Genomic DNA, 14080 nt, shown 5'->3' on the forward strand with positions numbered 1-14080 from the left:
CAGAAAAATGTTTACCTCACAATGAGGGCCTTTACATCTACTCATGTTATTGACACACATCACGCTTTCACCACCTCGCCTAATCGAGTGCTGGGAATTACTCAAGATATTGAAGCCATGTTGCACCATTGTTGTCCTTATTACATATATTCAACTTACATGTGCTCTTAACAGTAATTATTCTGTACCCTTTCATATAAATTGTGCAAATGGAATATTGTAATCGGAGATTTGATATGTATCCTTGACGTGAAGAAGAAAGAAAATGAATGAAAAAAAACTCTAAATAAAAAGTAAAAAAAAAAAAAAGTCAAACAGTAAATACAGAAAGGGCTTTGACAGAGTACAGGAGTAAAGTTTATTTCAGAGGAGAAATATCACACAAGAGGCTATAGTCTAAAACCAAATATGATGCTTTTCTGCTGTCAAATTCTATTTTTCAGCCGGCAATTACAAAATTTTTATCATGTAAAGTATTCATTGTGCTTGTGTTTTTTTTTTTTTTTTTTTTTTTTTTTTTTAATGAATACACGTTTCCATCTCCTATATTCATCTATATAATACACTTTTCTAACGAGTCAAATCCAGTTTCCCTTTCTTTTTATATTAAATAGTTTTGTCTTGTTAAGTATATACATATGTATTTACTGTATAAATTAAGTGCTTGTATTACATTATATATAAAGTGTGTAAATATTTCAATTCCCTGACTGCATTATGAAAGGGCAACAGTAGAATGTATCTCCTGCAATAATGGCTGACCTGAACATATATGGTTAATTGGGGAGATTTCATGAGCCACCCCATGGATTTTAACTAGTCCGGGCCTGATCAGCACTTCTTGCTGATGGGTTTTTGCATAGTCTTCTAACCTAACTTTACTTAAGCTTGTCTTTGGGTCAGCTTGGCATGTTGGAATGGTCCTGTTTGGTCCATAGGGGCAACCCGCAAATGATCACACCATAAAATGCCAATACAATGATAGTCTTTGCAGGACTTTACAAAATGATCACTACAGCAAGTTGAGTCTGTAAATATCAATGATGCTTTGTTTTATGGGGTTTCAATTTTTGTTGGGGATGTTGTGTAATATGTATAGATGTATATCCCCGGGATATTGGTTTAGTACCATACAGCTGTTCTCTTAAGTTCAGGAAATGAAGAGCGGTTTGTCTTCCTTCCAAATCTTAAATGCTCTGGGCTTGTTCTGTACAACAGGGCATGAATACCCCCATAGGTAAAGAAAAACTAAAGCTTTAAAAAGGATAATAAAACTGCAATAAAAGGATAGTTGGCATCTTAACTATATAGCTCTAAACCACTTGTCAAATAGAGGCAAGAGCAAATATATTAACCATTTATGCGAGTCTGAAGCTGGTAACACCTCCAATCAGTACAGCGCAACTGCCTATAGTGTAAATTAAATGGGAAGGTAATACCTGCCTGAATGATTTGGTTCTGTCTACGTTATGTTTCAATAATAAAAATCCTATTACCTCATCTATGACTGCTTAGGACACGTGTGAACCATTTCACAAGCAAAATGGTCCCAGTGTATCTTTTAAACGATAGTAATATGTGGTGTCCTGTTTTTCATACATTTGGCCAGATTCAATGACTAAACCTTAATAGGCCAGAGCTGTGTAAATATAAAAAAAGAAAAAGACACAAAACCCAGACATTGCTATATTGAAACCATAGAAAAACCTCCTCACAGTGTAAATGAGCAACTAAGATAGATACATTTTTGCTCAGGTATTTCAGACCATCTGAATATATCTTTTATCTAACCTTATTGGGCCTGGTGAAACTGAATGAAGATGCCGTTCAAGAACCAAATAAACATTCTGCACATACACGGCCAAGCAGAAATAAACTACACCAAGAATGCTTAACCTTCTTAATGCTGACAAAGTTTGAATTCAACTATCCACAGAACATGAATTAAATCACAAGACAAATGTTTCTCATTTGAGTTGGTTACATCATGTATCAATGCAGTCTATTTCTAGTTTTTCTTTGGTCTAATTGGCAGTTAAGGGGTTTTGTCTTGAAGCGCATGTTGTAGCATAAGTTAATGATACGATAGTTTACTGATTACGCCACACATATGTATACAGTATGAACATTCTATATTTTTTGGGAAAAGTTATAAGGGGACACAGTTATGTATTAAGTGTTTATGATGGTTGTTGTGTCCCTTTAACGGCAAGGTAGCGCCACCTAGTGGAATCTAACCATAAGTACAACAGTACCTAGAAATCTCAAACATTTAATGCTACCTATACCTGTGATAATTTAGCAAAAATAAATATTAACATTGGCCAAACGGGAAAAAAATACTGGTCTCTATGGGGATACTTTCTATTGTTTTATATATCCTTGCCCCAGTCATATGCATGACTGCATGCCTCCAATAAAGCTTCACATTTATTGTCAGAATTACGATACAGTCTTCATATGATGGCATCATACCTATTAACCCCCTTAAGGACCTGGTCTATTTTTTTTTTCTATGTCTTTCTTTCATCCTAATATCCATATTGCTGAAATAGATAGAAAACATTTTAAAAGACAAATATAAAAAGTGGGCAAAAACTGGGGAAAAAAAGCATTTCAAAATGCACTCCTGTCTGGACATGTTTGTTGTATACACATATGACTTGTGTAACATACACTAAATCCTTCTAGATTGCGAGCTTGACCTTCCTTACTTCTTGTTCCTGTAAGTCAAATCTTTGTTATGCCCGGTTTACCCATTGTACTGTGCTGCAGAACATAATGGCGCTATATAAAACCACGGTGTCAGAAGCTTTAACTACCAAGTAATTTGTGCTGCAGTCACAAGGGTTAGAGGGGCAGCAATGGCCCTTTTTCCCAGGCTCACGTCAAATACGGTTTGCCTTTATGATGTCCTTCATTCATACAAATGAGCAAATAATGCTTCATATAGAAATGCTTATTTAGTTTCCTGGTTGCCAAGTCTGCCATCAGAAAGGCAGTTTCAACTTCGCATTACCTTTTCCATGGTCCCGTGTTTAAAAGACTTAATAACTAAATAAATAATGCATAAAAAAAAAAAAAATCAAAAACCTCAGATCCTATGTTAAAGAAATATAATCTGTAAGCCCCTACATCATTATTCAAGGTAGGGATTTGGGGGCACTATGCCAGTGTGGAAATAGAGGGGTCCCATGTCTTGTCAGAGGCTGGCATAAACAGTATACTGGCTGTATCCTCCTAATGGCCGTCCTGTTGGTTGCTTACATGTATTACATGCATCACGTGTGCCCTCAACGCTTCACATTGTTCCTATGCTTGTGTCTTAAAACTACTTGATCAGTGACACCCAGCAAATACTATTCTCTTCCTAACTTTTAAGCGACAAAACCTGTATACGTACGTCAGTGCCAAGCACACTTCCAGGCACATCAATACATTTTTAAGCAAACCCATCTGAAAAATATTACAGAACCATAACCACTTGAGTTTTAAATGTATATATATATACATTTATTCTTGGTTTCTAGAAATGATTGTCCATCATATATTTTTGACATCCCGAGACCTGGTTAGATGCAACATCAACGTTCCTGTTTTTGTTATTTCAATAATCGAGTAATTAAGTGTAAGAATCACATTGGCGTGCCATTTAATTTTTTTTTAATTCAATAGATATTTGAAAATACAGTAAAAAAAAAAAAAAAAAATTAAAGAAAGTCAAAATCAAATGGCATCAGCATGGGGTCATGTGGGCAAGTTAGACCTGCTAGGTTTGTGTTGTCAATCGAGTACATTGTTGCCCTGCGCATGGTTTGCTCCATTGTGAGACAGAGGGACCCCATACTGATGCTGCAGTCACAAATGCAGATTAAACAGGTCAGTGTTAACTTTCTCTTCAAAACTCATAGTGTACGGCTTATACCCTTCTTCGAGCATCCGTTTCCACACCTTAACTGAAATGAGAGGCAGATATAAAGGATACATTTGTTAAGTCTTGACTGTAGTGCTTTCAGTGGAGAGGGGGTAATGTCATAACTACACACACAGCTGCCATTCATTCTCATAGTTACACCTCTGCAAGTCAAAAGTCAATAAAGAAATGTAACATATATTAGGTTATATATAATAATATATATAATGTACCTAGTTATATAACATAATTAGGTACATTTTAGGCATGTTAGACCAATTCGATTTAATAAATATACAAAGGAAAGATGTAATTTAGTAAATACATAGAAGATATCATAGCAACTGTTTTAAACACTATTTTTTTTTTTCTTTCAACCCTAAAACGTCAGCCAGTACTCCAACCTGGTGAGCTAGAGTCGGCTGTTAAGAGTCTGAAAGTTAAGAAACTTAGGTTACATCAGGGGTTCCAGTCTAATCACTCAGACATAGTGTACATGGCATTGAAAAAACAAAACACACCTGCGCAGTATTTGGGCCAATGTGGCAACCAGCAAGGATCGACTAGGGGCAAAGCCATTATTTAGGCCAGGGCACAAGGGAACACCACCTACACAAGTGTAAGCTCTGTCTACAGAGTAAATGCAGAACAATATCCATACAGACATGCATATATACACACACACACACACACACACACAGATCGCATTCACACCATAACGTTATTATGAAATAGGGTACCCTTAAAAAGCAGAGATTTGTCTAAAATAGCTTCTATTTTAAAAAGGCCTCTGACAACTAAAATCAGACGAGTACGTCATGTATAATATTTTGTCATGATTTAACCGTCTTGCTTTCAAGGTTGGCAAATGGTTAATATATTGAGTTATTTCGAGGATGCTATTTGTTAGGGGTTATATGTAAACCTCACGCCCGCGGCCCATCCCTTGATTACTTACTATAGTTTGGTTCATCGTCCCCCTCTGGCACGAGGGTCTCCTTGCTCTCTCTGTCAGGCTGCTGTTTGCTTTCAGGCAGAGGTTCTGTTGCTGGTTTTGTCTCATCAACCCAAATCCAGTTTTCAGTCTGATGCTCTATTTCTTGTGCTACATCTTTATACATTTCCCTTGCTTCCATTGTGAGCGTATACAATTTGTAAAAGTGATCCTGTAAAGAAACAAAAATGTATTTTTAGTGTATATTTGTCAAGTTATTTCCCCCCCCCCCCATCTGTCCTTATGGTCTTTTTTCACACTTTCAATGCTCTGCTTGGGTCCCTTTTCAAGCTGCATTGGTCCCTGTTTAAAACATGCCCCAGCCTTTAACCCCTTCATGACAAAGCCTGTACAAGTATGGGCACACAATGCATTGTCCTTAAGAGGTTAAATCTCACCCCCCTATTACCCATGTGTGTATTTGTGTGCCGAGTCACCTGCACATGCCATGTGCACCCACATATTACAGCTGCTGGGTTACTCATAGGGCCCCAGAGGCTGCTATACCCCTGACAGTAGTTTCACTTTTAATAATAAACTCCTTTCTATCCAATAAGCTTCAAACATCAAATTCATCGCATTAAATGTCATTTTGCTCACTGTGATGCCACCTGAAATATGTCACTATCGCCTTTTAATAACCCCTATATTACCTATATAAATAAAACCCAATCCTGCTCACCTGGGCACCGTCATAGCTGAAAATCCCGACCACGCTAACAGGCACAGCTTTGTTCACGCATCGGCCCAGGGCTTTCCGATTCAGTGCAAACACAAAGGGGACATTCTGCTCACGGGCACAGTCAATGATAGCCTGCAGAGTGTCATCCAAGCCACCTGCAGACACACACAAGCAGGTAAAGTGCCTTCTGTAACATTGTTAAAAAGAGAACATATATTAACAAGTGGGAATGTTACATCTGTGAATGCAACATCATTATAGATTTTAGATTTAAGGCACTCAAAAGAGTACATAGATAGGGTTAAAAAGACAAAACCATTGATACAAGCTCCAACGTTATGTAACTGGCATAACGCTTTCCCTAAATAATGAATTTACATTCACCTTTAGATTGGATCTTTTCACAATTGGGAGAAATTATAATACACTTAAGCTTGCCGAGTTTCAGGTGTTTCAACACCTCCCTCAGACCCATGACCAGCCTCCGCTTGGTCTTAGCTTTCACTGGATCCTTCTGATACATGCGATCCTGGAACCGAACAAGCTCTTTAAGAAGGGCCACCGCACACGCATCCACTTCTTTGCTCAGAACCTGGCTGCAATACCTAGGGGAGACAAAGTCATCTTAATCAAGCCCCACAGTGCAAACTAGACCTTTGATGACCACTATACACTATATGCAAAACATCTACACTGCGCGATTTGTTGATGGGGACTCAGAATCACCGGTAAAATGGGGGGGAGGGGGGCAGGAGGCTCCAGGTCCCCTGCAGCACTGCGGGGGATCTAGATCTTAGTCTCATAGATGACCCCGATTATAAGACGAGGGGTATTTTTCTGAAAAAAAACTCTTCTTATAATCGAGCAAATACGGTATCTATTGGGCGACTCCTATGTGTACAGTTACGCTGCAATACATCTAGCTCTGTTTTAATATTATGTATGTCCATTTGATCCGATCAGTTCATCATGCATACTGACATCAGATCACACGCACATGATGACAATCACACAAGACTGGAATGAGAATCCTCACAGGGTGTCATAGATAGAGAGTTGGGTCATCCTGGAGTCAATGAGTCAGGTTTCATATTTGAACCATTATTTTCCTGGTCATACCCATGTGGTTTGGCTCACGAATTACTTAAGAATACAATGTAAACATGTTTGCACACCGTTTAGACAAATACAGTATACTGAAATGCTACTGGGATTTGGGATGTGTCAGTGTTCCTTCAACAGCAAAATGTTGCTACAATGCCTGAGTCACGCATTAAGAATAAATCTCAAACTATTTAAAAGCTACAAAAGGTCTTACTCTCGAAATCTCCTACTGTGAATTCTGGCAATAGTGGAACCCGATTGTGAAACAGAAGAAAGTGGCTTGCTGGTGTCTTCTTCCTGTTCACCTTTAACAGCTTCATCAGTAGCTGCAAAAGAAAAATTAAAAGCAAAAAGTCAAAAAAGTAAATGTACCAAACCGCCTACTGTCCAGTGTACAAGCAAACGTAGCATATTTCAATTTTAGTTAACACCACAAATTATACAACTGAACAACATGGTGACTATCAAGTCCCTGGGCTTTCTGGATACTAAATTCTACTTCGTCAATAATTAGTTATATAGGTTTTTATTTGTGTAGACTTTTTGATTTTTTGCCATTGCCCTTGGGGATATCATTTTAGCTTTATTACAATATCCCTCTAAACAATGACACGCTAGAAACATTTAACCAGCTGGTAACCCACCCATGATTTTATAAACATGCCTGTTTCAGTGTTAGGATGTGGATCATCTGCAGATTCTGCTGGAGCGTCAATTTGTTCACATGAACCAGAGCTAATGTCTTCAACGGAAGCAGGTGCTTCCTGTTCCACTGAAGCTCTCAGCTGCTTCCGCTCTTCCCTCTCTTTCAAAATTATCTTAAATTGAAACAAAAAATAAAAAAAAATTCCATGACATAAGCTTCTAAATATACAGTGTATCCATCCACACCTCAAAGACCCTGGGAACTAATGTCATTAGAATTACCATGTGTGTTTATTTAGTGTACTGGAAAATAGATGCTTTTTAAAAGTTGTTTTTTAAAAAAGTTGTTTCATCATCATCGTCTATACAGGCAAACCTTTTTAAGTGAAGTTGGTTTCTTGGCTTTGGGCATCTCTCTTTGCTTTCCTTTCTTTACCAGCGGAGCACTCGAGTCCAGCGGATTGTGTGGAGCTTGACTTGGTTTTGACTGTTGGTGTTTTGTTGATGCAACTGGCTCTCGAGCCAATACTGGGATACCACCTCCAACTGAAACACAGTCAACAGGTTATGAGACCGAACACTGTCACAATTAAAGGATTTAATCAGATGAGAAATCATATCTGACCAGAAAAAAAAAAACACAACATAACAAAAAGTACATAAAGTTGTTTGCACAAAATAAAATGAACAGACATTCAGTAGGTGGTAGCCAGCAGAATGATAGGTGTAAATAGACATCAGAAATTATTATTAACTAAGCGGCATAGACTGTACCAGATAACACTACAGGCTTGGCAGACTGCTTTGCCTTCTCTGTGTGCTGCTTCTGCTCCAGGGCTGCCAGCATCCCACCCAAATCAAGCTGAACCGGGACTTTACTCTTTTTGCCAGAGCCTTTGGGTTTTGCATCCCCCTGCAGAAGAAAAAATGTCATAAAAAATACAGTGTAGGCTGCAGAAAGGAACATCATTCCTACATAGGGCATACTTTATTTTTAGCTGACAGCATGATGGCAAAGGAAGAGGGGATCGATATATTTATTTATTGATACTGGGTGAATAAAGATAACTTTTTAAGGTGCCCTAAACAAAGTATACATGTACAGAGGCATCATGCTAAGCATTTCATTGAACAGTGTTATAAAGAGAACAGCCTAAAAATATATATTGCTTAAGAAAACCTGAATGATGTGAAGAGGCATTCTCCCTGTGCTCTCCACAGACCTGTATGCACCGGTGGACCGGTAGGGAGCAGTAGAAGAAATCTAACCGCCGTCAGCACAAATCTACTCCACTGCTAGCTCAAATGGGGATGAAAAGTGGTAATTGTACAAAAACATATGGAATGCGGGCCCTACACTGCCTAGCTAAACTACGGATTAAAATAATTTTAAGGTTAAACATTCAAAATCTGTGTATGTAGTGCTGGATTTTCAATCTCGGTGTCATTTTACAAACAAACAGAGCAAAAGAAGTGTAACTTAGCTGGTGCTTACCCAATATAGAAGCAGATTTTTAGGCTTTGTCATAGGCTGGTTGTCTGATATAATATGGAAATATATATATTATTTCAGCCTTTAAAAAATGTCTTACCGTTCCTTGACGCGGTGACAAACCATAGGCACACGTGGTAATGGATTCATGTCTCCTACCCCTTACAGACGATACCAGATCAGGAAACTCTTCATTGTCCTTCAAAAGAACAACTCTAAATAAGCCCATAATTGAACCAAAATAATAGTTTCTGAAAACTGGGGGAATTCCTACACAATAGGTATTTACCAAATTTGAAGCTTCGCTGATTTTTTGGCAGGGACTTCAGTAATTGAATATGTTTTAAAAAGAAATACTAAAGCCACTTAATGTTAGAAGAAGTTGCAGCTCCAGAGCTGAGTAGAGCAACTTTAGTTGCAGGAAAGTGCTCACAACTTTCATGTGGCAGAAAACATGTCCACTGCAGAGCCAATATCTGGAGGGTGTAGAAAAGGGCAGATACGAAATCCCTGTGTGCATTTGCAAAAGGGGTCATACAGAAATGTGCATTAAAGTGCATATAACGGCCAGAGAGTCGGGTTAAAATAATGGCTATACAATACCATATCGGAACCGCTAGTTGCTAAAACTGAAACGAGAGAATTTCATGAACTGTACCTGTATTTTTGGTGGCTCTTGACTAATATAGTTTTCATTTTGAGATTTTTCAACATCTTCACAATTACTGCTTGTGCTTGGTTTCTTTTTCCTTTTTTTCTTCTTTTTCTTTGCTACCACCTCTTCTGCTTCTGTCCCAGTAGCTGTGTTAGTAATTACAGGCATCTGTAAAAGAGCATTAGAAGAGAAAACACACTGATAAAAGTATTTTTGTGACAGGTTGTCTTAAAAGCGGCCGTGTTTTAACATAAGTGATTCACGACCACGTTTAGGAAATCTGTTAACTTTCCCAATATTTCAGGCAACCTTCAAGCTCTTTGACAAAGCATTAATAGCACTCCATAGGCCCTTAGGCTATTGGTACAGAGCTCAGGTTGGCGCAGGACTATAAACTGCGCCCTTGATACAGAGTCAGCTTTTCAGAAGGTGCTGCCAGGAGGTGAAACTTCTGTGGGGCCACGTGATGTAAAGTTACGACCCAGTAGTAGTAATAGTAGCAGTAATAGTAGAGAAGCCGTGACTGGCTCCTAGATTTTAGGCCTTAGAAGTTTCACAAGCTTTCTCTGTATCTGTGGCAACTACCTATCAGTGCCTGCTTTTGTTTCACATGACAATTAAGTGTTACCAGCAAGTGATGGGAAGGTCTGGAAAATAATAATAATAAAAAAAGCTATTTTTTGTTTCTTTTTTCTGGAAAAATTGAAACAAAACGGAGCGTGGAATAACTTCTTCTACAATGAGAAATAATACATTTCCGACATGGCATTCAAACTATATGACATGAAGACCTTTGTGAAATAACACCAGTTATTCCATTTCACTATTTCCATTTGCAATTGGCGCTAAGGTGCAAATCTGATTGGGTGATTGTGATCTCTCTCCCCGACCAATCCATGTAGGAGGATTAGAGGAGATCATTTATTTTGTTGCATTTGAGGGAAGGTGTTATCTGTTCTTATGAATAGTTGAAATGTTCTTAACAAATACAGACCTTGTTGTTCCATTTGCAACAAAAAATTAAAAAGCAAATTTAGTTTATTATTTACTGAATAAGTTGTAATTTTATTGATACTTTTATATACACAACATTTCACGTTCCCAGTGTAAATAAAGCATTTTACATTTGTAAAACTATTCCACTCTGCATTTTTTTTTTTTTTAATTTTCCTGAAAGTTTCCATTATTTCCAGAAAAAAAAAACATTTTTTCCCCCAATGGCTTTAAAATTTCCAGAAATGTTACCAGCAAAAAATCTGACTGAAAAAAAAATTATTTCTGGGTTTTGACATGTTTCAGTAATAGGAACATTGTCAGTGGAGGGAAAAGTGCATCCGAGCTTGTTCTTAGGCAGAAGTAAAAGAAACTGTTTACTAGAAACCCAAATAAAATGTTTTGTTTTTGCCTTAATAGCCAAGATGTATTAAAGCTTTAGATAATAAAGAGGCCATCTAGAACGCGCCGATTCACGGTAAAAAAACTATTTTATAGGCCCATCACGCTTTTTCCAGTCTCGCACCTTTTGTTCCCTGGTGTGTGCAGGTGAGCCATAGGCCAGAGTGGCTGAGGTAGTTGAAAAGATCACATTTTTGTTGGCCTTTTTCACCCTGCTGGCCCAATTTTCAGTCTCGGTACAAGTCACTGCCAGACAAAACGCAAGAAATTACAAGCAGTAAAGACTGTTTTGTTACATAAACATATTTTAAAAGAATTAACCCCTCAGGAACATTAACATTCTCTTCAGAGTTTGATTAGTTACAAAAGATAACACTAGACAGCTACTGCTGACCCCTTAACCGGTATAGAGACGACTAACGCACACAAGCTAGTGCTGCCTGTGGTGAGACATTTACGTAACCCGCGCAAACCCTCTCAGCGCCCCCTAGTGGACAAAGACAGGACTGTGATCACGTCACGCAGGTCTCGTTAGTAAACAGGTAGTATTATGAATGTGTATATGGGCGGCAGAAAGCTCCACACAGAATGCAGGTCAGCACGGCTACCCCGTTTACTAACCGGCGAAACTGCACTGCGCGCGAGATCACATGGAACCGAGTGTTCAAAACTCTAAACTACTGTGGTTACGTCATTAGCAAGACTGCGCACCCCCACCATATCACCGCCCTTTTCATATACAGTAGTATCGCACGGTACATACCCACAGGCTGCATTGCTTGGCTGCTTTTAGGTGTCTTAACTTCATCTGACAATCATAAACCGAATCCCCAATCTAAAACCGGAAAAGCGACTGTAGCAAATATGAACGCCAAAGGGTTACATGATGTCATCATTAAACGCGTTTTCCCTTCCTCCTCAAAAAACAGTCGAGTGTTAATGTAACGCCCTCAGCTGCAGGCGGCATTTTGCCGGAGCCTATTTCTGAGCCCGCAGTGCAGCGGTAAAATGGCTTCCTCAGCGTACTTCGGTGCCGGCCACTGGAGACACATTGCAAAAGCTGACTCCGTGCAGCAATTTCTGGTGTTTATAGCTCTGGAGTCCACGGTAGAAAAGGATGTTAGGCTGCGCTACATTTGAAATTCGTTTCTTAATATTTCTTAGCCCTTCTTGCCAATATGACTATATTACACCACTCGTAATTCTGTTTCTGTGCAGTAGTAGGGGTTATTTCTAAAAAGAGATTTTTCTCCATCATAGTTTTTAGTAAACATGAAAAAATAGTTTACATGAGTTAATATTTAATAGTAAAACTTTTTTCCTATAGGGCAGTCTTATATTCAGGTTTTTTTATTTTTTTTTCTAAATTAATATTCAAATTTTATAATGAGCACATACGGTATAAATATATATATATATATAAATATATATACATAATGTCTTTCTTTTGATACAATATTCTTTGATACAGTAATCAATTTATTAACAAAAATATATTAAAAATAGAGTAACATTTGAAAATAAAACACATTTTCATGGATATAAACTTCCACTAAAATAGATACGCTGACAAAAATACTCATTTAATTATACGCATGGTGCGTAAAAGTCGCCAACACCGATTCCATAGCTGAAGAGTTCCAAACTTCCACTGACATTAATATCAGCACAAAGCCTGCGCGGCGGGAGCTTCATGGAATGGGTTTGCATGGCCTGCACACAAGCCCCACATCACCGAGTACAACGCCAAGCGTCACTGCCAGCGGACTCCGGAGCGATGGAAACGGGTTCTGCGGAGTGACTAAGCCCACTTGTTTGGCAGTGTGATGGGCGAGGCTGGGTTTGGCGGATGCCAGGAGAACGTTACCTGCCTGACTGTAAAGTTCGGTAGAGGAGGGATGTGGTATGAGGCTGTTTTTCAGGGGCTGGGCCCCTTACTTTGACCTTTCCGTTAATCTCTATATTTCTATGTGATTTTCATTTGATCTATACATGCAATGCATAGTTTGAACGTTATTCAGTTGATCTCGGTTTCCACGTTGTTCTCATTTTATCTATTATTGGATGTTACCGTGTTACTTCTGTTTGGCAGTACGCTGCAGTACTAGCATATCTCGAAAAATTCTATGCGGTTTGTTTACAAGGCATTCTCACTTTTATGACGTGTGAAAGATATTTGCATATTTTGGACCGTTGCAATACAGCTTAGCAAAATACTTTGAACATTAAAGGGCTACGAGGGCTGTCATAAAATTGTTTTGCACATTATCCTCTTTGGAATATTTTGTAGAAGCGCTACATTCTTATTTGCCTGTATATTATCTACTGTAAAAAAAAATTTCAAGCACCATTTTCAGTAGTTTAATTTAAACATGGTTAATTTCATATTAATATTTAGCATTATTTAGACTAAACATATTCTCCCAGTTCATGGCCCACAGCTATATTAAGAACTATGTTTTCAAGGGTATGACTGTCCATCAAATATACTTTAAAAATCTATGGTTTGTTCCTATGCTGGACAAACATTTGCACAATAATGGTACCATGAAATAGATTAGACATTTTTTTTGCAGCGCAAGCAGGGCCTTTTTTGGAAACCATAGACCTACACGAGTGCTGAGAAATAAAAGCTGCAGCAATACCCCATATACATAGCTTTTATGTTCACATCAATACCTTATGCAGTACCCTGTATTTTCCCCATTCTGTGCCAAGTTAAACAGCTATAGGAGTACCCTTGGGGATACCAGTTTCACACTTTTAAATACCCATGTTCATCTAGCAAGAGGTGATCAGGGATGCCAGCATGGTCTAGACAGACCTCCTTGTGCATGTGTAACTCATTGATTTCATTGGTACCACTTCCATGTCGCCAATCGTTGCTTTAAGCAGCTAATCAGTGGCAAGAATTCTGATCACAGAAGAGTGCAGCTGTAGCAGAACTAGCCGGAGTACTGATATGTATTCTTCAGTGGGGCTGTCAGGAACAGTCCCTTTAGATAATTAAAGAGCAGTCAACTCCCACACTTCTCTGACGTTTTAGTTTAATATAGAATTGAAGTCCTTCCAATCCCTCCGTGAGTCAGATCTGCCGATTCATATTGTTTATGTCAGCACCTTAAAACAATTTGATTGCAAAGGTCAGTAATAAATGCAAAATTAAGCAAACATTTCGCATGAATACTTGTTTGAGCCTT

At 38.4% G+C, this 14080-nt stretch overlaps 1 protein-coding gene across 1 annotated transcript; it reads right to left on the reverse strand.

The window, feature by feature from the left end:
- Window positions 1-3858: 3858 nt before the first annotated feature.
- Window positions 3859-12477, reverse strand: LOC149300521 (selenocysteine insertion sequence-binding protein 2-like). Its single transcript, XM_089485021.1, has 11 exons — window positions 12474-12477; window positions 11005-11126; window positions 9489-9653; window positions 8113-8251; window positions 7715-7884; window positions 7358-7511; window positions 6908-7019; window positions 5974-6194; window positions 5590-5744; window positions 4872-5079; window positions 3859-3956 (listed from the first exon to the last, which is right to left on the reverse strand). The coding sequence occupies exons 1-11, from the start codon at window positions 12475-12477 to the stop codon at window positions 3859-3861; spliced, it is 1548 nt and encodes a 515-aa protein (XP_089341147.1).
- Window positions 12478-14080: the final 1603 nt, after the last annotated feature.

Source organism: Sceloporus occidentalis, unplaced genomic scaffold (genome assembly GCF_023333645.1).
Source record: "Sceloporus occidentalis isolate IW3139 unplaced genomic scaffold, rSceOcc1.0.p SCAF_24, whole genome shotgun sequence".
NCBI lineage: Eukaryota > Metazoa > Chordata > Lepidosauria > Squamata > Phrynosomatidae > Sceloporus > Sceloporus occidentalis.

Coding starts and splice junctions, on each gene's coding strand:
- LOC149300521 (XM_089485021.1), bottom strand. Junction 9,654..11,004: donor CACACACCAGGGAACAAAAG/GTGCGAGACTGG, acceptor GCTCTTTTACAG/ATGCCTGTAATTACTAACAC. Junction 8,252..9,488: donor AAGAGCCACCAAAAATACAG/GTACAGTTCATG, acceptor TTTCTTCTGCAG/GGGGATGCAAAACCCAAAGG.